The sequence below is a fragment of the Pelmatolapia mariae genome, linkage group LG12 (genome assembly GCF_036321145.2).
Source record: "Pelmatolapia mariae isolate MD_Pm_ZW linkage group LG12, Pm_UMD_F_2, whole genome shotgun sequence".
Taxonomy (NCBI): domain Eukaryota; kingdom Metazoa; phylum Chordata; class Actinopteri; order Cichliformes; family Cichlidae; genus Pelmatolapia; species Pelmatolapia mariae.
In genome coordinates this window covers 24,858,694-24,884,781 of record NC_086237.1, presented here as the reverse complement: position 1 = coordinate 24,884,781, position 26,088 = coordinate 24,858,694, and the positions used below count along the sequence as shown (strand labels likewise).

At 39.9% G+C, this 26,088-nt stretch overlaps 1 protein-coding gene across 1 annotated transcript; it reads left to right on the top strand.

The window, feature by feature from the left end:
• Positions 1-1,060: 1,060 nt before the first annotated feature.
• LOC134639513 (guanine nucleotide-binding protein G(q) subunit alpha) lies at positions 1,061-25,101 on the top strand. Its single transcript, XM_063490744.1, has 7 exons — positions 1,061-2,087; positions 12,694-12,878; positions 16,473-16,627; positions 16,755-16,883; positions 17,545-17,674; positions 18,456-18,609; positions 20,636-25,101. The coding sequence occupies exons 1-7, from the start codon at positions 1,952-1,954 to the stop codon at positions 20,824-20,826; spliced, it is 1,080 nt and encodes a 359-aa protein (XP_063346814.1). The 5' UTR covers positions 1,061-1,951; the 3' UTR covers positions 20,827-25,101.
• Positions 25,102-26,088: the final 987 nt, after the last annotated feature.

Below are 26,088 nucleotides of genomic sequence, written 5' to 3'. Positions count from 1 at the left end.
TCAACTTTAATGTGACAAATACTGCAGACAGGCCTGGTTTCCTTTGATTTTAGTGAAGTTTTAGACTAAGATTGACACTATTGGTCTTAGCAAGGGATTAGACCTAGAATTGATATAATAATGGCTGTAGGTCAATAGGTAGAGCTAATAATTGGAAGATTGGTGGTTCGATTCTTGGCTGCTCTAGGCTGCATGCCAAAGTATCCATGGGCATGACCAAGTTGTGTTCACTGGAGTGTGAACGTTACATTGAAAGCACTTGGAAGAAAAAAAAAAGGTTTTGTGTAAATGAGGAAATTTGTATTAAGTATTTTCAGCCCTCAAGTAGAGTATACGCTACTTGAAAATGCTACAGTATGTATACAATATGTTTTTGATAGACTGTAAGTCAAAGCTTGGAAAAAAAGAAATGTACCACAATTACACCACACCACAAGAAGACAATATTGAACAAAACACAAATGTAACCCTCCAGTTGACTTAAAAGTTAGCTGGAGATCGCTCTAAAGCGTAAAAATGATGGTGTGACGGACCATTAGTTTTAGACAGGTATAAATATGTGAATAAAAACTGCATTTTAATGACAGTGTCAAAGAAGCTCATAAAGAGCAAAGAGTCTAACAGCTAAGTTAAGTTAACGCCTCAGTGCCTCGCCAAAAATAGCACAAAATGACCTTCAGAGTTTACTGCAGTGCCGTTTGATTGTATACTGTGTAACTATATTATGTCCACTGAAACACAATCAGAGTGTGCAAGGTTAACTTCCACTAGGCGCTCATCACGCAATCACTAAAACATAAACTGTACTTCCTATGGCTCTCCATAAGGACCTCCTCCCACCCAGTGAAAGCACACACACAAACACACACAAGAAAAAAGAAAAAAAAAACAGGATTGAAATGGAAACTGTAAAACAGAGATATGAAGTCCCAACATATCCCGTCATACGCATTTTCTATTCCACAGGTTGGTGTATAAATGACTTGTGTGGCGATTGTTTGACGTGACACTCCCCCTTGGTCGATGGGAGGCCGACGTCACCCTGCCAGCGGAGGAGTGGATGGCCTGTGCAATAAAAATACATGAAGAGAATTGAGGAAAAGGAGAAGATTGGCCGGGGGAAAAGCAACAACACGGCTGTTATTCCTTTCTTCACGTTCCGCTCGTGAACCGTGGATTTGAGCTCCCTTCTGAGGCGCACTGGGATGTTTTTTCGCCTCTCTATCAAGAGCTCGAGCAGAAATGCTGTGTTATGTGCGGCTTTCTTGGCTTTTTGAGCGCACCGAGAGAGATAACTGTACTGTATCCCAGCCTAGCGGATTGGAGTGAAAGTCCGCCATATTCTGCCTTACCACGCCCGGGAGTCGAGCCATTGGAAAATAAACGGACAGCCTTATTCATGCGTTTTTCTTGTTGCCCTCATCCGCAGACGGTAACCTGAACGCGAGGGATTTCGTTTAATGAAAAATATCAACATTGACGACTTTGAAGAGAGGGTGGCCCGGCTCGGATGACAATGCTTAACGAGATCACACTGAGCAGTACAGAGGATGTGTCTTAAAAGGATCTGTTGATCATATTGAGACGGGAAAGCAGATTACACCAATTAAGATTGCACAGATATTCCACCGAAACCGCTTTGGACTGTTGTTTTGAAGCTGTCGAGAGGCCCCAGAAAAGCGAACCGAAGCAGGGGGAGGGGGTGGGGGGGTCAATAATTTCTCAAATATCTAATTTTCCTTTCCACCACAATCTGTGCGCTGTTGGGACTCATAAGGGCGTCCACGCGTTATTTCACCACCAGTAGGCCTGTATGAGGACGTTATTTGGTATTCACAGGCCTGTTTTTTTTTTTTTTCTTTCTTTCTTTTCCTTTCTTTCCTTCTGTCCCTGAAATCTGGATGAATCACTAAGAGGGGAAAGGAGTGCGAGTTTTACAAAAGGAGAGAGAATGACCCTGGAATCCATAATGGCGTGTTGCCTCAGCGAGGAGGCGAAAGAAGCCAGGCGGATCAACGACGAGATCGAAAGGCAGCTCCGCCGGGATAAGAGGGACGCACGCCGGGAGCTGAAACTGTTGCTTCTCGGTAAGCTCGACGGGGAGAGCAGTGCCAAGCCCGCATTCCTCTCTCACTAAAAATGCCTTTGTCGGCTGTAGGGAGTGGGGGTTAATGGGGTTTCCCCACCTGAGTGAGGTTTGGGTGGTGGGGTAGAAATATCTCGGTGTTATGAGTCGAGTGCACAGATTGGCAGGTCAGCAGAGGGAGGAGATGCTGCCCAGTAAGGCCTGCATGGCTTCCACTATATAAAAAAACCACCTGATTTGAATAACTGTGACTGGCTAGTGTCGAGGAAACAAATGGGCGCTAGCTCTCCTTTGACTCCTCCACGCTCTTTACAGGTTTGACAACAACCTGTGCAGCCAGATCTTAAGGGGCCCATTCAGGCGGTGTGCTTATAAGAGTGCGGCTGGGCCAAAGTCTGCGCTTTATTGGGCACAATCAAGACAGTTTTGCAGCTTAACACATAACCCTGGCAATCATTATATCCCAGATATCGATGTAGAGTGAAAGCTTGGCCACTTGCTGTCTTATAATATGTATAAACCTGTGTGTGATGGTATGCTCCTGCATATTATATTGTGGAATATTAAATTTCCAGACTAACAGCAGTATTCGGTGCAATACAGTAAGTAATGTATCATGGTTTCAATAGTAAAATTATAAATTGTTATTTAAATTCTTAAAAAAACCCTAAATAATGACATTCGTAACTGTGTCTTTGCAGTGTTTGGTTGTAAATGGGGGAGAAGGGGGCAGATCCTGTTAAGCAGCATTAGTCATACTGAAGAAATGTGAGGAAAACAAGTCATCTACTTACCATCCCGGTTTTAATTAGATTTTCAACAAAAAGCCCATTAGATGTGATGACTGTGGTCCTGGTGAGTGGTGCCAGAAACCTCGCTTCCTGATCTGCTGCTCTCCTCACTTAGTTCCTTAGAAAATGCAAGAAGGCAATGGTCTAAAAGTACATTTAGGCCCTTAGATCGCAACATTGCCTCCCGAGTGATGCTTAAGAGGGACTGGATGAGAGAAGTTTACACCTTTGGCTGCTGGTTAAAACAAAACAATGACATGAATCCTTCTTCAATGGATTTGAAGGAGCTCACTGCCACCACCCTTGTTAAATAACTGTGCTGCTGTTGCCCCTTAATCTCTCATAATACACCACAAGTTCATTGTGCAAATTCATAAGCAGTCAGTGACCTTAAACAACAAAGTGTGTACTATTTGAGGGCAGCTGTTTCTAATAATCTTGTATTTATTTAATCTTTAGTCAGTAATGTGTGAAAATTTGTCAGCCCAAAGTGAAAGGGGTAGGCTGTTGTATTTCAGAGGGGTTTACTTTACTTTAAAAAGATATAAAGTGAAATGGAGCATGATTATATAGAGACAGGAAAACAAGAAACAGCAGCACAGATTTTAGACGGTAGTATAGACTTTTTTCTGCTGTGTGGCTTTTTCCGGAGTTATAAGAAACATCTAAGGTTTGAGCATGGAGAGGCCGATTAGAGTATGAATAGGAAATGCGTTCTGCTCAAGGCTAACCTAGGACAATAGACCTTATTAATCTTTGTAGAAAGTAGAGGCATTCATAAATACAATAGGCAGGCATATGCTTGAGCATCTAAAGCAATCCTGGATAAATTAACCATTTTATTTTTGGACCTGATTCAGTATATCAGCTCATATGCGGGGCTCTCAGTTCACAATGATTGTTTATTTTTTTTGTGTGTGTGTTAATGCACACAAAGACCACTTCTATTACAAGTGGTCAAGTGAAACAGAGGAAGATGTGCATATGTGAAGATGTGTGCTCTATATAACTGTGTCACCACAGATGCTCTATGAACTATTATACAGTGACAGGATACGGGTATTCAGTTTTTCAAGCTTGCTAATTGCTTAATTTCCCCAATGGATTTGACCACTAAACTCTCCAAGTCAAGTTCACTAGTTTTCAGGATGACCATCAGTGGGCTTTTCAGAAATCATCTTGGCTTTTAAAACGTCACTTATAATCTTTCAAAACCACTAATTGCGTTGTGTCTACTGGGATTGTGTATGTTGAAACACAGGCTACACAGCAAATGAGAAGATTGCAAGTTTTTAATCCATTCCTCAAGTATCTCATGTCCATTAAGAGCTAACCGGATAATGGGAATTTTCTGAAATTAACACTCATTTAACCTTATTGGATGACTGAGAATACATTACCAGCCACAGTGTAGATGAGTTGATTCAGTGGGAGAAGGGCTTGATATGTTTCTCTTAAAAGCTGTCAAGTATAGATGTTGTTTAATGATAGCTAAAATACTGGAGAAACCGATGGATTCTCTCATATAAGTGACCAATAAAGACTCTCTAGTTAACAAAACATTATTCTTCATAAAGCTGAAAAAAAGAAGAGCCAGGTAACTTTAGCAAAAAAAAAAAAAAAATAAAAACCAGTCCATTGTGCCTGAATATTTCATCCATACATCTATCAATCAATTTATCCATATCCATTCCCTGCTGCTTATCTGGGTTCAGGTTATAGGAACAACGGTCTAAGCAGAGAAGTCTAGACCCTCTCTCCCTCCAACCGCTTCCTTCAGCTCAGCCTGGGGGACAGAGATATAATCTCTATGTCCCCCAGGCTGAGCTGCTCTGAAACCTTCTCTCGGTAGTACATGCCTGAAACGCCATACTTAGGAAGCGCCGAGGAGGTAATTTAGTCAGATGCCCGAACCTCCTCAATTGGCTCCTTGTGGTGTGGAGGAGTAGCAGCTCTACTACTGAACCTGTTCTGAATGACTGAGCTCCACACCTTTATCTAAGGAGAGCCCAGCTACTCTTTGGAGAAACCTAGTTTCTTCTGCTACCATCTCATCTACAGTCTCATTCTTTAGCTCATGACCGTAGGAGAGGGTAGAGACATAAATCATCAGTTTTGCTTTCAAACTCAGCTCTCTCTTCACCACTACAGACTGTCACGGCATCCACATCGCTGCAGACATGACCCCAATCCGTATTTTAGTTTCCCCAATCAACTCTCGCCTCACTAGTGAACAAAATCCTGAGATACTTAAACTCATCCAATTTCCAGCAATTTGTCCCTGATTCAGAGTTGTCATTTTTTTCTGGTTGTGAACCATTGCATCGGACTTGGAAATGCTAATTCTCATTCCTGCTGCTTCACAAGATCTCATCTTGAAGCCACTCAAGCAGAAACTATCCATCACTTGACTATGCCTAGAAATTGTGTCTATAAAAGTTACAGTTAGTTACAAAAGTTAAAAGTTAGAGTTATTGGCAAAGTCCAGCAGTCAACCGGGATGGAGTCCAGTTTATTAGCTGGTATTATACATCAAGCTCCTTCTGCCGTTGTACAGGGACCTTTTTTAATATTAAAAAAAGTCTACACTGGATATTGTGCTTTATTTTAAACTTGAATTTCCTACACTATCATTGTTGAACTGATATGCCCGTGACCAAAAATTTTCTTGAAGTAGTTTGGGCAAAAAGCTTTAGAGTTTGAGTGCCTATAGTTCAAGAAAAGTGCATACTTACTACACATCTTTTTAGAAGCACAGCATTTGACCTGTGAACTGCATTTTATCGGAGTTTCTCACATGACATCATGTGCACATCACTCAAGATTTGTCCACAATGCCAGGAAAGAATGCGTATTCTCCAACTAGTTGGTAGTGGTTCATGGAGGTAGCTGACTCTCAGTAAGTGAAACTGGTTTCTAAGAAAGTGCTGCTCCAAAAACCTAGTGATTGCTTTGGTTACTAGCAGATTTACATGACCGAGACTAAAAGTTGTGTCTTTGCACTGCAACTGCTATTTTTCAAAATCTACAGTTTTTACTTTGACAGCAAATGGTTTCCATTTATGGCTTCTGTTGCACTTTTCACAGTTTCTCTACAGGTTGGAGAGTAGCTGGAGAGTATTTTTAGACAGGTCTGCCTTTTTTATGCAAACTACAGGTAACCGCAGCAGTATGCTACCAATCAAAGTAATCATGTTTTTGCCATCTGGTTGGGGAGTACATGACCCATCTGTTCCCTAGAAAAAGGTGGGTCCTATGAAAAAATGAGGGTCACTGTCCATTTCTAGATTCTAGGCCTGTAAGAGTGGGCCTTTTAGCAATCATTAAATCAGCGACTGCTATCAACCTCATGCAGACACTTTAAGCCACCTGATGAGTTCTCATTTTTTATCTTAATAGCTATTGGTTGCCATGGACCAGTCTCTAAGCCTGTGTGACTAGGACCTTATTCACTTTAGCCTATATAGTCATCACGATTGTCATACAGCCAATATGGCTTACTAGTTAATGTCATGTGGTTAGTGGTCATGGCTGTGTATACCTCAATAGTCAAAACTGGATTTAGTTTTGAATATTGCTAAAAATGTTTTGTTGAGGTCAGAGGAGAATGACCAGACTGTTTCAAACTGTTAAGAAGACAACAGAAACTTAAATAACCTCTCGGTACAACCAAGGTGTGCAGATGAGAATCATTGAATGGTCTACAACAACAGAAGACCACACCAGGTGTCACTCCTGTCAGCAAAGAACAGGAAAGCCTATGATTCACATAGACTCACCAAAACTGGTTAACAGAATATTGGAAAAACATTGCCTTGTCTGAGTGTTTTTTCTGTTGCAACAGTCAGCTGTCAGTTAGAATTTGACTTTAACATGAACTTATGGATCCATCCTGCCTTGTATCAGGCTGGTAGTGTAATGGTCTGGGTGATATTTTCTTGGCATTGAACATGACAATGAACTCACTGTATTCAAACGGTTTCTGTATCCCAATCCAATAGAACAGCTTTTGGATGTGGTGGAAAAGGAGATTGAGATCATGGATATGCAGCTGACAAATCTCAGGTCAATAAGAACCAAAATCTCTGAGGAATGTTTCCATCACCTTGTTCATTCTATGTCAGGATGAGTTAAGGCAGTTCTGAAGGCAAAAGGGGGTCCAACCCAGTACTAGCAAGAGGCAAGTGAGTCTATATGCAGTAAAGACTTTAGCATCATTTTATGGAAGGGGGCAAAATTAGTGCCACGCATTTAGTGTCTGACCCAGTATGAAATATGATCACAGTCTACTCTTCCATTCTGTTATTGTTTTTAAATAATGGCCAGTTGGCCTTTGAACTGCTAGATATATCATGTCATCTTTTTTTTTTTTTTTTTTAGCTTTGTACTCTATCAGATATTTTAGGAAATTGTCTTAATTGGCATATAAACTCTTGAATTATGGCAGGAACAAAAACCTGTTTTGTGTTACATTGCTGGTTTAAGGTCAAAGACAAATTGTTATCAGCTCATCCCAGAGTCCAAGTGGCCAAATTTGAAGAAACCCATTCAAAACTCTCTTTTGGCCATGGGCTGTTGTGAGAATCTAGGCATATTTACTTTATCTAGAAAATCATTTGTAGATTAATAATAGATACCACTAATAATAGACAATTCTTGTTTTATCATTGAGGTCTGAAGCGTCTGTTGACTCTGAAATGGGTTAAACATGACTAATTATTGGGCTTGTCTACATTTGCTAAATTAATTTGAAATTGCTCAATTACAAAAGTGGCACGACCCAGCTCCAATCCTTAAGGGACCATTGAACCTAGTTTTTGGTGCTTGTCCCCCTTTACACACTTTCACATGCATGCCAAAAATTAATTTGTAGACAAGTGGGATGGACTCGAAACACAAGATGCCTTTACAACTTAGGTTATAGATTTACCTCAACAAACACAAAAGATATATTCTAGAATGTCCATGTTGAACAACCAAATAATTTTGAAAATTATTGCATCAGTGCTGGTGTGAATGGGTGAATGAGGCAATTTGCGTAAAGCGCTTTGAGTGCTCAGAGTTAAAAAGCTCTCTATAAGAAATAGTCCATTTACCATGTTGTGTCATGGCTATGACTGAACAAAGTCCAGCCCTACTTATAGTGACTCTTTCACAAGCACATGGTTGTTATTGTTAGAGGAATGCCTAAAGGTGTCTTATGTTTTGATTAACGTATTAATCAGTGTTTAAGTCATTTTTTATTCATTTCAATGTCATTGTTTAGCTTCCAGATTTTATGATAGTTGGGTCCACTTTTGGGCAATTTTTCAAAATTTTGCCTCTAAAATTGCTTTTTAAGTCAACGTGGATGTGATTGAAGGGCAAAATTTCTACTTGAGATCAAGCAACTGACTTGGCCATTGAAGAATATCCCATTTCTTTGCCTTGAGAAACTTTTGGGTTGCTTTTGCAGTATGTTTTGGGTTATTTTCCATTTGCACTGTGCCTGATCAGTATTGCACCATCTGATTGAATCTGAGGAGATAGTATAGCCCTGCACACTTCACATTTCATCCTGTTGCTTCTATCAGGAGTCTGATTATCAATAAATACTTGTGACCGAGTCAACAAAGTCTATTCAGTGAGACAAAGACTTCAGTGAGACTGATTGTTCTTGAGTTAGTCAGGTTTATCGTAATCAAGGAAAAAATGCAGTCATGCACTTTATTTGTTTTCTGTGGTCTTTCAGGTCTCTTGGTGTTGTTGAGCTCGTCAGTGCACTCACTCATTTTAAGCATGTACCGGGATTGTTGTCAACCTCTTATTGAGAATTACAGTAAATAGGTACCAAATGCAAGTTAAGCACTTGGAACCAACTCCAAATCTTTTATACGCTTTTTGACTTAAAAGTATTCGCAATGCAAAAGTGCTGAAGAAATTGAGAATGTGGTTTAATAAGGCACCTTGATACACCCCAGTATTTCTACTGAATTCACCTTTCTGTGGAGTGTTTGGCTCTTTTCAGTCCCTGCCATTAACACCAAATTGATCCGACTCCTATAGGAGTGATTTTCTTTAGAACCGTTAAAATATAAATATATCTGATTATTGTTCAAGAGTTTTAAATTCTCTTAATAAAGTAAGGTTTATTTTATGTACTTTCCTGTCATCCAGTTAAGATTGTTAAACACAGTGAAATCCCTGGTCTGCAGTGGTAGTCAGTTATGCACATGTATAACTGACCTTAGTCAGTCATAAGGAACTAAATAATCACTTATCATTTCCTTAAAAGTATTTACTCTCTTGTATTTAGTGTTAATGTATATTTTTAATACAAGATGCTGTTAAAATTAGGGCGCTTCTGTTATTTGGTTAGTCAAATAAATTAAATGTAAAAACTCCTATCAAAGTAACTGAGAGGGAGAAGATTGAAATCCAAGTCTGTCATTCTTGTAACTGTACCACAGCTGAATAGTTTTCGCTTTCAAATTTAGGACCAAAGAGCGTCTGAGTTTTGTTAAACTCTCATTAGAAGCAAGGCTGAAAATCAAGGTCCAATAATGTATGCCGATGAGGAACAAGTCGAAAGTATTTGTAAAAGTGAAACTGGCACTCAGCCTTCGTGTCTTAACTCTACTTAAGGTGCTGCTAAGAACTTGGAAGTGAATGACTTTCTTTTTCACTCATAGAGTCAGTTTAAAATGAGGTACATTCTTAAAATGTCTGCGCACTGCAGACAGTAATGGAGTTTGGCGAGTCTTGAAAGCACAAAGTTCAAGACGTCATTTGGCCAGTGAACAGGAGAACTTTTAATTATCCTTTTGATACATTTAAGATGTGCTTATTATTTGGTTTAAGCGTGAGTGCTGAGTATCTTAAGTCAAGTTTTAAATGTCCAGGGTATTTAATAATTAAAGGGAAAGGAAGACTGAGCAGCTTGTTTTTTGTTTTTTTTTTCTTTGGTCTTTTGTCTTATTGTGCTTTTGCTTCTGAGTCAGACAACTTTCATAGAACCTGCGACATGGCACACCCGTGCAATGGCAGATGTAATGCTGATCCATAGACACCATTACACACTTGGGTTAATCTGGGGTCGCTGCATCGATTGGAAATGTGACTCAGCAGCCACTAATGGCCAGAAGACAATCATACAGAGCATATTTGCTGTCTCCCTATCTTTTTCAGTGCCTGTTATACTCATTGGTATAATGGAAAAGATCCATTAAGACAGAGATGCGGTCAAGCGATTATGATTTCTTTTCGAGTAATTGTGTACAAATCTATGAAGTAATGTGTATAAAAATATAGTATTCTTGTAGGAGAGTACCTCACTTTTTTTCTGTGACAACCAGGATGATGTCATCGGCATCCATCCATTTTGCTACCACTCATATGGATCCAGCTAGGCATGCTAGGCAAAGCTGCCAAGATCTCACTACTCTCCACCACTAAAGTTCTTTGGGGGCTTTCCCATGCAGGCAGGCCGGCCAGGGTCTCCACCCAAAGCATCTTACCAAGGAGGTACTGAGAGTGTATACTAGACCAAGCCTGGTGATTGGGATCCTCACCCAGAGCATCCACTCTACCCACCTCAAAGTCTGAGGTGCTAATTCTGTCACCCACTTCACTGGTGTTAGGAAAAATTGTTTTGAATGTATTATTTCTTAAAATTACTTAAAGAATTACTACCCATTATTTAGGTTATTGTAATTGTTAAGTCCCACTCATTAACTGGAACATCAAGGTAAATAACACTATGCTGTTTGGACAGCAAATACAAATCCAAGTCTAAATCATAAAGCATAGGCTTGTATGAGTTTTGCCTTTCACCCAATTACAGCTTAGATGGGCTTCAGCCCCCAGTTGTGACCCTGACCTGGATAAGCAGTTGAGAAAATGGATAAATGGACAGATGTGGTTTTCTTTGCTTTGTTTAGTGGAAAAGAAACCATATGCATTGTGGTATTCATCAAATTAAGTTGAATATGCATGGAAAAACAATGTATTCTAATACCTTTCCTCAAAGCCACATTTATTAATTTGGAGAATGATTGCTACCTCCCTGCAAGCTTCTACATTGGCAGCCCCACAGCAGAAAAAGGATTTTCTCTTGTACAGCATTATTTTTGGATTGTATGTTTGCTGTGTAAAGTGCTCACTCTCTATTGGACTACACTAGAGAGCCTGCTTTGGCTTCACTTTTGTTACAAAGAAGTGCAGCATATTCAGACTTCTATAAGAGAGATGCTCAGTTAATATGCACTGCAGCACACATGCAAAACATACATGTGCACTTCTTTCTCTTGAAGTTATACAAGAGGTACTAGTTAAGACTGTTCCACTGGTGTGCCAAGATTCTCAATGAACGAAAGGGAAATTACACCCCCAGTTCTTCACACCCAAATAGTTCCTGTCACTGCTGAGAGGACAGAGATGTTGTTCTTGGTCTGTCACCAGACTAAGCAAACAGGCTGGGAGGAAGAGTAGCCAGCACATAATATCATATCTGTGAGTGCATGAGTGGATGAGTTCATATGTGTATGTCCGTGTGCATGTACTGTTCATCTGTGTGTATAAATGTTTATTCCAAGACAGGATGTTGTTGCAAAAAGCCACAATTCATCTTAGGATAGGAAATATCCCTATACACATATTTATGTTTGTAATTCTGCAAGAATCCCTTTCATTCACCATAGTTACTTTAACCAGCTTTTCATCATTAACAATGGACCCAATTACTGGGTAGTGTAAAAGGGGTTACTAATAGCTTTGTACCCATAAGAAAATCATGGGTGGATACTGAACATGGACATTTGGCTTGGATATTAAGCAGTTTATAAACTACATAGTAAAAAGGTTTTACCATCTGATTGTGTCCATATCAAAGTAGAGCAGTCAGTAGTTGCTAAACGTAAAGCAAATGAAGCAGGTTATCTCTTACTGTCTGCTATACTGGGAAAGGGGTAATTTCAGACAGTATCCGACTTGATTCCTCCAGCACTGTCTGAAGTTTGAGGACTGAGGACTCCTTAATATGCAACACGAGTATGGACATCGTCTTCAACCAGCAGTTTGTGTTGCTCCATGTCAGGCTGTCTCTGTTACAACTTTATAAAGTAATCCTGCCTGTTTGCTTGTTCAATCTTCCTCCGTGATGTGAAATATAATAATGCAGCTTGAATAAAAAAGGCTTTTAGACAGCGGCGCTTCGGCATTTTTTAATTTTTTACTGTGGGTGGATTGCTGTGGGGTACAGGTAATTATGGAATGTGAATGAAAGAGTGTAGTTTAAAAAACTAATTTAATGCCAACACCACAAGTTTGTTTTTGTCATTTTCAATGAAAACAAACACTACACTGCAGAAGTCTTTATGGATTTTTTTTTTCTTTTCTTCTCTTGAAACGCTCTGACAGCCAAGTAAGGATCTTGCAGGGTCCCTTCTTTTTTTGCTTTGGTTTATAGCAGCTAATTATGATCTGCACTTGGATTTCAGATTTGCCCCTATAAATGTGGCAAATGCAGTGCAATCAAATTTATTTTATATCCATACAGCTATGACAATCTCATGGTAAGGACGTTGTACAATCAGTGCCGCCTATGTTCTGTATTTAGACCACTGGCTGTGCAAGAAGTCTCCCCTGCAAGGTTTTAATGCCTTTTCTCTAGTTAACAGTAGTGGATTAATTTTTAACAGTGAAAATAGTCTGAATGTCCGTTTAAGAAGCATGACTGCCGACACAGGAGACGATATGCGTCGTCTGGTTAAATGACACTTTGCACAAACCTACTGTATAAATAAACTCTGCGTTCCCTTTTCCTGTGTACTTTCTCAGGCACTGGGGAAAGTGGGAAGAGCACATTCATCAAACAGATGAGGATTATCCACGGAGCCGGTTACTCTGACGAGGACAAAAGGGGCTTCACCAAGCTGGTCTATCAGAACATCTTCACGTCCATGCAGGCCATGATCCGAGCCATGGAGACGCTCAAGATCCCCTACAAGTATGAGCACAACAAGGTAAATGGATTCTTTCACTCCAGCTTTTCACGTTCTCCAACTTAAATGGCAGTTGATGGTGTCAAATAATTAGAGAAAGAGCGAGAGAGACTCTACGATGTGTTACAGTGTGCTTGAGTATTTTTAGAGTGCCGTCTATCTTATTTGTAACAGCCATCCATAATCATTTCCTGTCCTTTTATAGACTTCCTGTGTCCTTAAAACACTCAAGTACTCATCACGCCCTTTTGAGTATTTGTGTTTGCATATTTCCTTGAAATCCACGCATGCATATATACACACCATCCCTGCTTCTACACTACTACCATACCCCACACTACTCGCTCAAATTTCACCTTGCTCTCTGTACTTAACACTTCAGCAGAGCCTCTTTGTTATAGAGGAGTTACCCTGGTGTTCACAGCTTTGGGAACTGGTACAGGGAGTTTTTGCTCAAAGTTTCTTCCATGTGAAAGTGACAAATTAAAGGAAATGATGCTTAGGAGTCCACACCTTGGCACAGCTACTGTGGTCTTCAGTTTCTCTGTGTCAGACTACAGTTCAGGCTGATGTTTAATGAAAGCCTTGTTTAGAGATGTTGTGTTTGTTATGTCAGTGTTAAAATCAGGTGTTTTATTCATAATGCACAAAACCAAATGCACACTTTAATGTGACAGCATTTTTGGTCTGTCCCATTTTATCAGCGTTGTCATTTCCCTAAAATACATGTGCAAGTAGACCACTGGATCCCATTCATTCCATTAGAGGGGTGCAAAGTTGTTCCAATGCATTCTTTTTGGGAACCGCTTTAAGCGTTGCATAATTAATACTGATCTGGACAGCTTAGAACTTTTGACTGATTGCACAGTTGCATCATTTATTTGTATTTTAAAGTGAGATGTGTTCACCCAGGTAAGAGGGTTCCACTACGTGTTGTTAAATTATGTTGGCGGTTTCAAATAGCACGGAAATCTTCGAAAGTTTGAATAACAACGCTATTCTACAGACATTAAATTCGTAGTGCAAAACAACACATCTTTTCCCCAGACATGCAGACTGTAACAAACGAGGAGCCCAGCCACTGCTGTCGACCAAGCGCGCATTATATGACAATCAGTGCAACCTGCGAGATTTAAAATGACATTGCAGCCGTGCATGTTTATGCAGATGTGGTGCATGGCTGTTTTCGCTTCCCGTCTCGTGTGTGCATTTTCATGAGGAATGAAACTGATTGTGGTATATCAGTTATACTTTTTCACCATTATTTTGCCCACTTTAAACACTATAATTCAGAATATGCTGAATAAATATAATGCTTTTATGATCTATTTTTATGAAACAAAATGCAGGTGGGTTTCTGCTTCAAAATTTCTTCCCAAGCTTTTGGTTCATTGTACAGTTCTCATTCCAGTTTACCGCCATGTCTTGCACACTGCACATCCGCCATCTGATTTGTAGTAACAGTCAATTTGAGGTTGATGTAAAAGTCTTTTAGGACCTGTACTAAAGGGTAGAACTGACTGTCTAATGAAATCAGAGCTATGTGCACAATGGAACCGTGTAACCTGTCATAATTTGTACTCAACATCCCTCTACTCTCATATACATACGGGTAAAATGGGAAGTATTTTATCCTTGACAAAAGAATTGACTGACATCACAAGGGAAGTGAAAATGAAACCCATCAATTGTGTTTACAGTGTCTTTCTGGGCTTTTATAGTAAATGTCACTCTCACAGTCTTTCAGGCCCACCCATTTAAATAGGCCTCAATCTTCAGACCCCAGTCTTCACATGTCCGATGTATGCACGTCTCAGTCATGTACTGTAACTCTGTCTCAGACTAGGTGATCCACACTAAAAACAGAAACTGTGTTTGTGCTGGACTTCAAGGCTTGTAGTGGCAGGTTAAGAAAAAGGTCATGCTGTGTCTGCATGTAGACAGTCACTGATTTGTAAAGGTTCAGCACGAGTGGTTAATCTGCTGGTAAAAAGACTTGTTCTGTGGCTTTATTTTCTTTATTTTGTTTTCAATCTGCCAGTTCTACAGTCAATCACACAATCTCTGTAAGCAAGGACACTATTTTCTGTTTGTGTCCAAGTACTGTTTACCATTATCTTCACGAGTATCACGTGCAGTTTATTGAAACGCATTCTTGTGTGTCTGCTACTGCACAAACTTTTTTTTTTTCACAATCATGAATTCAACTTTAGAATGTAATGCACTGACTCATATCTGTGTCATCACAAAAGATTTACTCAGTCATATTAGATTTAGGAACTTGCTGAATGGTTTTATCCAAATATATATGACAGCTGCAAAGTTAAAAGTAAATCTATTCTTCACATCACTGGTGGGGCTAAAGCCACTGTAGACAATGTAATTGATGAACATACGTCCCATTTTGAAGCCTCTGGATGACCTTCTTTTGTAGTCTCCATTTGGTTTAGAAACTGAATTTTAAGGAATGAGTCTGAAACTGACTGATTGTCAGTCATGAGTTGTTAGCCAGTGAGTGTATCCCAGAAAATCCTTATTTCCAAAACACAATATGACCAAAATTTACAAAATGGACAAATTTTTTGATTTAATATGACCAGAAATAAGTGATTGCGGCTGTAAACAGGAAAAGTGCTTACAGAGTTCGAGTCAGAGAGCTGTTCTTTATGAGACCAGAAAAGCATTTGCAATCACACGCCTCGCCCCCTGGTGGCCATTGAGAAAAATGCAATTTTAAGGCACTACTGCATTGTCTTAAGATTCCACAGCTTTAATTGAGCTCCCTTGTTTAAAGGAGGTCTAACCCCACTTCTTTTATCGAGGTTTTTGTCCATATTATATAAGGAAAAAAAATACAATTTTAATTTAGAAAAATGGATCCCTCCCATGTACCTCAGAGTGGTTTGTCCTATTATTTTTACCCTGTTTACAGTTAGTAAAGTAAAAAAGGAAACGTGAGGCACTGATATTTACATTTACCACACAGTAAAATTAAACATATTTAATATTTAGTATTACAAGCATTTATTAGCACATTGCATCACCATCTTGGGTGGGATCTGGCAACCTCCAGCTGCTTGGGGAAAATGTGCATCAAGTCCTAACTCACATTGATGGAGGCAGAAGGTCTGTTCATCTTAAAATCTGAATAGTTTTTAAGTTTTTTTGTTTCTGTATTTCACTTATGATTGAATCTTCAGATTCATTGCCTCCCCATTTCACACTCATGGAAGCACCCATGCATGACATACACAATGCAAACATTACGTATCCGTCCTAATCATCAGGAGTAGCTGTGCTGCACTGTTGCTCAACACTTCAACATTCAGTCACGTGTTGATCTCTTGCCATGGGACACAGCAGAGTTTTAGTGGGAATCTGGGCTGACAAAACGTCCCCCTTAATAGGCCCAGTGGGATTTGTGCTTCAGATATTAGGTCCATGCTGAGCCTAGGGGTGCAAAGAAATTTCTGCATATAGAATAAGCGAGTGAGAGCAGAAAATACACCAGTGATAATTAGGACTGTGTAACCTGTGCAGTGATTAATTTGTGTGTGTGTGAGATACTGAATGCTTGATAAAGTTTTGATAAGTTAAGTTTCTGTTTTCCACCAGGCTCACGCCAACATAGTGAGAGAGGTAGATGTAGAGAAGATCAACAAGCTTGAGAATCCCTACGTCGATGCAATCAAGAGCTTATGGAACGACCCGGGCATCCAGGAGTGTTACGATCGAAGGCGGGAATACCAACTCTCGGACTCTACTAAATAGTGAGTACAGCCGACAGCCGTTCAGGAAACAGGCGTCAAACTGTTCAACAGATTTCTAAAAGATCTCAGGAAAGAGATTTCTAGTGTCTGTGAGGTGCTGGATTGTTTTTACTGCCTACCTCCTCAGTTACCTGAACTCACTGGATCGGATCGCTGAGCCAGCCTACCTTCCCACCCAGCAGGATGTGTTGAGGGTTCGAGTTCCAACCACAGGCATTATTGAATACCCATTTGACCTGCAGAGTGTCATATTCAGGTGAGATCGGATTGTTATTTAAAAAGTGAAAATGCAGTGCTGTGTCATTATGTATAACAAAAGCACAACCACTGTTCACTGAAATTGTGTTGTATGACTTTGTTAGAATATCTTAATAACTTGATGGAGCTATCAGCTGACCTCAGGAAAAGGAAATGAAAGTAAACAAAGTGTTTTTGAGATAGGCTCTCACTGCAGCGAGAATACATGAGTGCACTCACTCTGTGAGAGTTTGAAGACGCTCAAGTAACCTGTGGACTCTACTGCCTTTAGAAAGAGGTGCACATCATCTGATGGTTATACTTACAAGTAAGACTGGGGATTAATATTTTATATGCAAGGAGTTTGATAAGCTTATAAAATATTTAAAAAGAATATTGTGCTTTGTTAATGCAGGTATTAAACTATACTCGATACGTAATGGACTCGCAGGTTCGCCTTTTAAGTTTATCAGATGTTTTCCTGATTATTTTATGTTAATAATCTGATTGAAATCCACTGAATATCTGATTCAGAAGTGGTCAAAGGCATCATCTCATTTGATTTGTCTTGGGCCTTCCCTTTATTAAACAACCTGCATCAAGGGGATTAAGTCAAAAGGACAACCACACAGACACTTCCTGTGCTTACAGTGACGTTGTTCTCTCTCCTGCCATGGCAGGATGGTGGATGTCGGAGGTCAGAGGTCAGAGAGGAGGAAGTGGATCCACTGCTTTGAGAACGTCACATCAATCATGTTCCTGGTAGCGCTCAGCGAGTACGACCAAGTTTTGGTGGAGTCGGATAACGAGGTGATTTGTCCTTTTATTTTATTTTTTTAGAAAGACCAAGAGAAATTTCACCAAACTACCGAGAGATTAAATGGTTTAAAGGATGCTCTCATAAATTCCCATTTGAAAATCCTTATTTCATGTGACATAGGAGATTAGTTGTTTGTAAAGATAAAAGCTTTCCCTATTTAAAACAATGGAAATCAGGTTCTCGGGCTGCTCGGTGGTGCTCCAGCTCTTTTTCCCTTGTAAATGATCAGCCAGCTGTTTTGAATGCCGCCTAAGGCCACGTCTCTTTCTTAAGAGGAATCGATGTGTCAGGGTTTTTTTTAAGTGTATTAATGAGCAGGTGTGCGTTCATATGTGTGTTGTCTGTTGCTGTTTTTTTTTCTTGCGCCCATCTGTTTTCCTCCTTTTTTTTTTTTTCCAAGCCTGCATATTGTGAAAGTAGAAGACTGACCAGCTTCACGACCTTTATAATCCAATAGCATTAGATAGTTTTTATTATATAATATAAAATAAGGCATTCTGCTTTGTGCTTTTGATAAACAGCAGCACTGAGAGGTGTAAGACTCACTATGAGAAGGGTTGTTTGAAATCAAGTGCGAGGGAGAAATTAAAAACATGATTGCCCTACTCTCTCATCTTTACTGCTCTCCCTCTGGTGCCGTGAAACGGTTATTAAAATCTGCACTTAATCAGGTTGAAGGACTGGTTTTTAATTAAGAGACTAACTATCTCTCTGTTTTCTTTCTTTATTTCTGTCCTTCTGCCCCCTCCCCTTCACATATACTCTGTGTAGAACCGGATGGAGGAGAGTAAAGCTCTGTTTAGGACAATAATCACATACCCCTGGTTCCAAAACTCCTCGGTCATTCTGTTCCTCAACAAGAAGGACCTGTTGGAGGAGAAGATTATGTACTCTCATCTGGTTGACTACTTCCCAGAGTATGATGGTGAGTGTTGAATGATTTCAGAGTGCTCGTACCAAAACACTGACAGAGCTTACGTGAAGCTCCAAAATCAAGACTGTCGAGGTGTTTTTGAGTAAAGACGTCATGTTTTGTTTAACTCTTAAACATGTTCACAGATCACCTGCTGCGCCATTATTTTTGTTAGGCTTCAGTCACGCAGCAACTTCCAGTCAGGATGGAAAGATATGAAGTCCCCGACTGGATGGTGAGAAGTAACGGAGGTAGCTAGGTGAAATAAATCACAGAGGGGCCCTGTTGATTGCTGCCTGTAGATGTAGAACCACTTGCAGAGTGGTCGTAAAACTTGGAAAAAAGTGTGATTCAAACTGGGAATAGAGGCTGTTAGTCTCCAAAGTATAAGTGCCTCATCACTGCAACAAAACTTGCTTTCAGACTTTTACTTTGAAGGCAAACAGTCTTGATTTCCTGTCTGAGCTGTGCTCATAGTTTCAGTATCACTCAGCAAGTAGATGCCAAGCTTTTGCAGATAAGTCGGCGTCCTCTATGGAAACTACGGACGGCCGTGGAAACCTGCAAAGCAATCACAAGGTTTTCGGTATAACATCTACACCTCATTACGACCGTTTTCACCTAGCCACTGCTAGTAACTGCTCACCACCCAGTGACCGGTGGTTGTCAAGGGGGGTCATTGACAGCTCTCCATGCCAGTGTGACTGGGGGTCCATTAGAACTAGTTCGTAGAGCTGACAGGTTAACCATGGCAGGAAATTTCTGCTTACAGTATAATATCTGATACACAGCTTTTAATGTATCAGAGTAATCTCTGCTATTTTCTTCTTCTTTTTTAATTACACATATTTGATTTGAGGAAATAAATGCAGAAAAAATATTTCAAACTCGATATCAAGTGATGCAGGTTTCAAGTGCTTTAAAGTGGCCCTTTTGTGCTAATTTACAAGATCAGAATTTTATTTCTGGAGTGCACTAGAACAGATTTAATATGTAATTCTTGCTCCACATTAGTTCCTGTCTATTTAAAGGCCAGCTATGATTGGTCACTTTAAATGACAACAGTAATGAGTATTTCTCACGTACTGCATCACTGGCGCTATTTCTAACTCTGTATCTGAAAGATCGTTCTAACTGGGGATTTTTAACAGATTACAACGTCTTGGATAAAATATAAGAATTCAAGCAGTGCAGAGAGGTGATGGAAAAATGTCTTCAACGTGACAGCTTGTTTACATTAGCCATACATAATTTGACAGCATTACAGCAAACAGTGTACTACACTACCACATTTGCCATGCACTGTGCACCATGGACTAATTGTATCGGTATTTTACTGTTGTGGGGACATGATAAAAGTACATAAAGAAAGTGTTACAGCATTCAAAGCTCATAGCTTTGGTATTTTAAAGTGCACAGCTTTAGAAAGAAAATAAAATAATGTTAGACTGAAGCTTAACTGGTTGCCCCATGATATTCTCTTTCTTATGTATATCTGTTAGTTTTGGGTGAGCCAAATAATTAAGCCACGGAAGAGAGGTGTTGACTATAAGTGAAGCATTTCATGCAAACATTTCTTCTGGGAAAATTTAACAGTATTTGCTTTGAATTTTGGCCTTTGTAGTTTTTTGCACCAGGAACTTATAAGATAAGCAATTTGTGCTCCTGCCATTGACTCAGCATCACTCACATACATGTAGAGCTTTAAAAAAATGTGTACCAATTAACATATAATGTGAAATGTGCACAGGTAGAGATTTGAGGGCACGTCGCTATACTGCAGTGAGTAAAGCTTTCTAAGTACTACCTGAAGCTTCACAATGTTTTTAGCTTGAGCTCTAGGGCAAATAAAAATCTTGGGCTGGCAGACCTGAGATACAGTCGTGGTGCATAAATTAGAATGATCCGACAAGTATGGCGGGGAAAAACCATGAAAAAAAAACATGGAGGATCTCCACACTGCTATTATGAATGACAAACAAGCCGTGGTAATTTATAGCTGTGCATATATACTGATCCACGATATTCCCCCATGCAGGTCCGCAGAGGGATGCCCAAGCAGGGCGAGAGTTTATCCTCAAGATGTTTGTGGACCTGAATCCAGACAGCGACAAGATCATCTACTCTCACTTCACCTGTGCCACTGACACAGAGAACATCCGTTTCGTCTTTGCAGCCGTCAAAGACACCATCCTGCAGCTCAACCTAAAGGAGTACAACCTGGTGTAGAGCAGGGCAGAGCAGGGTGTTCCGATTGTGGGCCCTCAGCACACACTGACTGACGCAATCTGTGAAAAGATATATCATATATACACACACACACATTAAAAAAAAAATCTAATGGTTGCATAATACTAATTTATTTGCTGTCTGCTGATCTCTTGACTCCTCGAGGGGTGAGCAAAGTAAATGTTATCTTGCTATTTAAGAAGTGATGAAAAAGCGGGGACAGGATATTCACGAGGGTTGGGTGGAAGGCGCTCAAATGAATGCAGTGTGTTTCTGTCCCCCCTGCCTTTTTATAAAAAAAGAAGAAGAAAAAAAAGTTTGAATTCCTTTTTTTAGCCTTCTTCCTTACCTGTTGTTTCATTCTGAAGCTTCATCACGGGCGTTTACCTGTTTGCCCAGCAGGGAGTGATGAGTTAGATGGCTTCATTTTTTTTATTTATTTTTTTAATCTGATAGACTGATTGGCAAGTCTTTTGATGAGTAGGCAGAATTTGTGATCTCTTTTAAAATGATTTAAAATTCATTTGATATATGCGAGTGGCTTAGAGCTTTATTAATCTTACTTTGCATTGGCTTTTGGTGCCATTCAGTGAGTCGAGCATGTGTTTTGGAGGGAACAACCCAAGTCGTGTGTCAAGTGACGGTCGTCTCATGGTTTTCAGCTGTCGATAGAACCGTTCAGTTCAGAAATGTGAGTGAAAATGGCTTTGAAAATTTAAAAAAAAGAAGGAAAAAAAAGCTTTGAGCAACAAAGTGAGGAAGCACACAGGGACTTCTGCTTTGTCATGTAAAGATGAACCATGGCAGCGGTCACTTTACACAAACTGAAGGGAGCCGAGGAGGTAATAATTTATCAGACGATATGTTTAAATGATTATGTTCAACTGTGCCACATTAACGCTTTTTATTATGGTAACATGTATATTTATTGCCAAATGCCAAAAAAGAAAAAAGAGTGAATGAGTGAGGGACAGAGGCCCAGACTCCACAGCTGTTCACTGAAATGAAAAGTGTTGCAGACAGGAAAGAGCAGGGCTAACAAACACTCACTGACTCTACCGACCCGACGTATCGACCCTGGAGGTTTTTTTTGTTTGTTTTTTTTAATAAATTTTATTTCTTATTTTTTTGAAGTGTTCAACACAGTCTGCGGTATTCTTCCCCACCCCTGACACACCGACCCAGCATGGACTGACCTGAGCTACAGCGAGCTCGTGGGCTCTGAAAGACGGGGCAGCTACACCCGGCGCGCTGAACTGCCTAAAATTGTCCAATCACAACCTTGCGCCGTGGGCTGCAGGCCCCTCCCTCCAAGCCCGCGCCAGCCTGCAGACTTATCCAGTCGCATTTTAGCTGTATCTTTGTAATTGTCCAATCACAGCCCGGCTGTCTTGACTGTTGTAGTTGAATAGCAGTGGAGAGTAAATCTGGCTAGTTCCTGTGTGAAAGGTAAAGTGTCGACGTTCAGTTGTACCGAAGTGAGCCCTTCTTGTTTCTAATTGGCATTTCTGATCTGCAATCCTTCATTCCCCGACTTACTTTGAGTACTTTTTTTTTTTTTTAAATTTCTTTCGTAACACTTCCCTAGATCATAAGCCTGTAATTAACATTTATTGAGGCATAGTGCAATTATGAATGCTATAATCATTGTACATACATCTCTCTCTATATATATTGCAGCATCTTTGTTGGCTCTGTAATCATTACTTCTTTTTTTTTTATTTGTTTTGTTTGTTTGTTTTTTGGCAGATTGAATGTGCGGTATTGAAAATATGTATCTATGTAATTGTATTGTATGTCTAATGGCTAATTCATTTTTGGAAGGAAAAAGTTATTTACATGTTTGTTTTGATTGGTTTTTGTTTTTGTTTTTTTTGTAAGAGCAGAATGTAAATTTTGTGTTATGGCAGTTTGATTTCTCAGCGACGAAACATCATTCAGCTTCAGAACTGCAAAAAGAGGAATATTATTATCCGAGAACAGATCAATTGGTGTGCCAGTACTAGCAGTTTTGTTAAATTGATTTTTATATGGGAAATAACACACAAAAAACCCCAACTGCAAACTGAATCTAATCTACAGGGCTAATTGTAATAGTTTAGTTCTTAACTGGCTTCAGGAACAGAGCGCTCGTCACATACGTGTAATGACGTCTTCTCTCGCCCATGTCTTTCTTTTCACCGCTTTTCAACCAGTATTGATTAACAAGCCTTGCACTTCCTGCACACTTCTCATCCCCACTTTCACTTCCACCACCACCAAAACCAACCTGCCTCCATTTGTAGCCAAACTGTTTTGTAGTGCAGGAGCAGGAGGTGCAGGCAGGCAATCTGTCGCTTTGTGTCTGATTTTTGATAAGGAAAAAAAACTGTGTTACAAAGTTGTAATTATCTTTTTGTTTATGTTAATCGATGGGAATGCCAACATGTTGTTGTTGTTTTTTTTCCCCCCTATTCTCCCAGATACTGTTAAAAACTCAGTACTGAGTCCGTATACACAAAAGTGCAAGAAATGACTTAACCAATTGGCCTGAGTAGGAAGGTGCTTTGTTTCATTTTTGCTTGTATTGTTATTTTTTACTTCATTTCCACCTTTGATTGCCACAGTTTCACCAGAATGTACAGTATTATTTTAGACTTTATTTATGAAACGACAGCATAAGAGAAAAATACAGTTCATGTGTACATATTGCCTTACTGAATAAGCTGTGCCTCTGACGTCCCATGCGAGGCACCTGTGTTTTTTCGAGAAGTGAAGCTAGTGCAGCCGATATTGTCCCGTTGTGCAGCTGGGGGATTGTTCGGGTTTTTTTTGGCTCGGTGGTCTTTTCCACCGTCACTCTGTGCTGAAAAGAAACAGCTTTGAAGTGTAGCTCATGTAGCTAATGTGACATAAATACATGATATTTTAAGCACATTGTGACTGAGTTGTAATTAGAACACGCTTTCTGTTGATTTCATGATGTTGTCACATCAGATTCTTGTCTTAAAACCCACAGCACGGTGCGTCTTAAGGCACCGAGCTGCCAGATTAAAGCAGCATTTGCTCCTACGCATCAGGATGTGTAGACTGTGCTTGAAAAGGTGTCACAATCTGGACTTAACCCACCGGCGGCCACCTGCTGGGTGTTGTTGTTTTTTTTTGTTTTTTCCACATTTGGCTGTGTTTTGGCATCTGCCAGCCACTCTGGCAGGTTACCAGCCCTCGTTTGGAGGTCCTGTTGTTTTCAGGTATTTCAGCTGGCTGGTGAAATTCCATACATGGATGGTTGAGTTTGGCAGGTGACAAGTTAATTTTCAGTCCAGTCCTCGGTGTACTTGAATTCAGTGAAGATCTTACAGTAACCACTTGTCAACAGCCAGGCCTAACAGGACTGATATTTGGGGCCAGTTTGTGTCAGATGTTGCCAGGGATGAATGTTTTGAAGCTGAACTAAGATTTCAGCTTCATCAGTGCTAATGATCTTCAATTATAGATTTGCAGTGATATCTGATTTTGTTTCCCGGCTGTCAAAAGGCAGCTGTTCACACAAACCCTGCTACTTAAAGGGACAATCCTTGCTTCAAAACTAAAATAAAATAAATAAAAATAAACCACATTTTGCTTTCAACATACAGAACGGCAACTGCACGCCTATGTGAGCCTTAAAAAAGGATCTCTGATCAGCTGAAATCTCAGCTGATCCGAGATCTCACGTTAACGTTTAGATTTTGTCAGACAGTGAATAAGAAATATATCTCAACTTGCAGAAATGCACGTTATGGGCTTTGTCATAAATGTGAGCCACGCAGGACTTGTTTCCAAGCTTTGCAAGTGTTGGCGCTCCTGTCATTGTTTGGAGTGAGCACACGTGAGCTATGCTGAGCCTGGATTTTCCCCTTTAAGAGAGCCAAGACTCCAGCTGATGTTGACATGGTGACACACATTGTCGGCCACCTCCGCTGCTGTTCAGATTCCATGCAGTATGTTCAAGAGCAGTCCAGTGTTGTGTACAGTACACTGAGAACTACAGGGTGGGAGTGAGAGTGAGGGAAAGCAACCCATAAACTCTTCTTTTACTGAAGTGTCAGACACATCATTTTTATTGCTTTCAGCTCTGTTTTTTTTTCTTTTGAGTTTCTTTGCATCTGAATCCTTAATATATGAAGTTTGATGACCAATTTTGAAATAGTGTTATGATGATCTCCAATCATAATTGTGTAAAATTGTTTCCTGTATTCATAAATTCGCACTCCTTCAACTTGTTTCTGAATGAAGCAACATATTTCTTTTCAACTCTTGTCGACTGTGATTTTTAAAAACTTTTTTCCTGTGATCACCTCTACACTGTAGTTTCGTTTCGATGTTTTTGAATATGTTTGATCGGGTCACCCGAGTGGTTTTGAATTTTAAATACAGTTTGTATTACAAACTTCCGCAAGCACCAAGAGTGTAGTTTAAGCGAATCTTGTAAAGTAGAACTAAACCCTACAAAGGCCAGTTTAATGGACCCAAGATACTGTAAGGCTCACCACTGAAAGGATGAAATATGAGATCTTTTTCTCTGTCAGATGGTTAAAAAAGATAGAAGGGGAGAAAAAATCAGATGTGGTCTTAATTCACAATCTTCATTTTAAATGGGAGCGAAAACTTTGTGCTAAACTGTTCCCACTACATGCTCAGCTTTGATGATAAATGGAGAGTAAACTGCCTGAAGACTGCTTGTGATTATTTATGTTATCTAACACTAATTTACAACTTTAGTTTAGTTTTCATCTTTTTCTGTGAAAAAGAAAAGGGTCGGTTAAGTTCAGGGTAATGTTTTCAGAGAATGCTGTTTTATCATTATTAATGAGACCCAAAGAGCGAGAAGTGTTTACTGGCTCTGCGGTTTCGGGGAGAAACTTGCTTACTTTAAAAGCACCATTTGAAGGGTAGAACACACTTATTTAACTTCATATCCACAGTCTTAGTACTTTCTCTGTGAACAGGAAAAAGAGTTTTCCAGGCATCTTAAAGAAAAAGAATCCTCATATTTTAATTAGTCGTTATATATGTGAACTTTTTGCTTCTTGTGATCATTTGACATATATACTGCCACCACTGACTGCTCATACTCTGGATAAATGCTGTGATTACCTCGCTTACATTCTCAAAAACCCTGCTGCAAGATCACAAAACGGGTGCAAAACATGCAAAGCCTTTCACGCAGATGTGACTCATTCCTTCACTGTTGGCCTTCCCGCCCTCTAGCGGGCGTGAGGGCCCGCTAGAGGGGCCCTC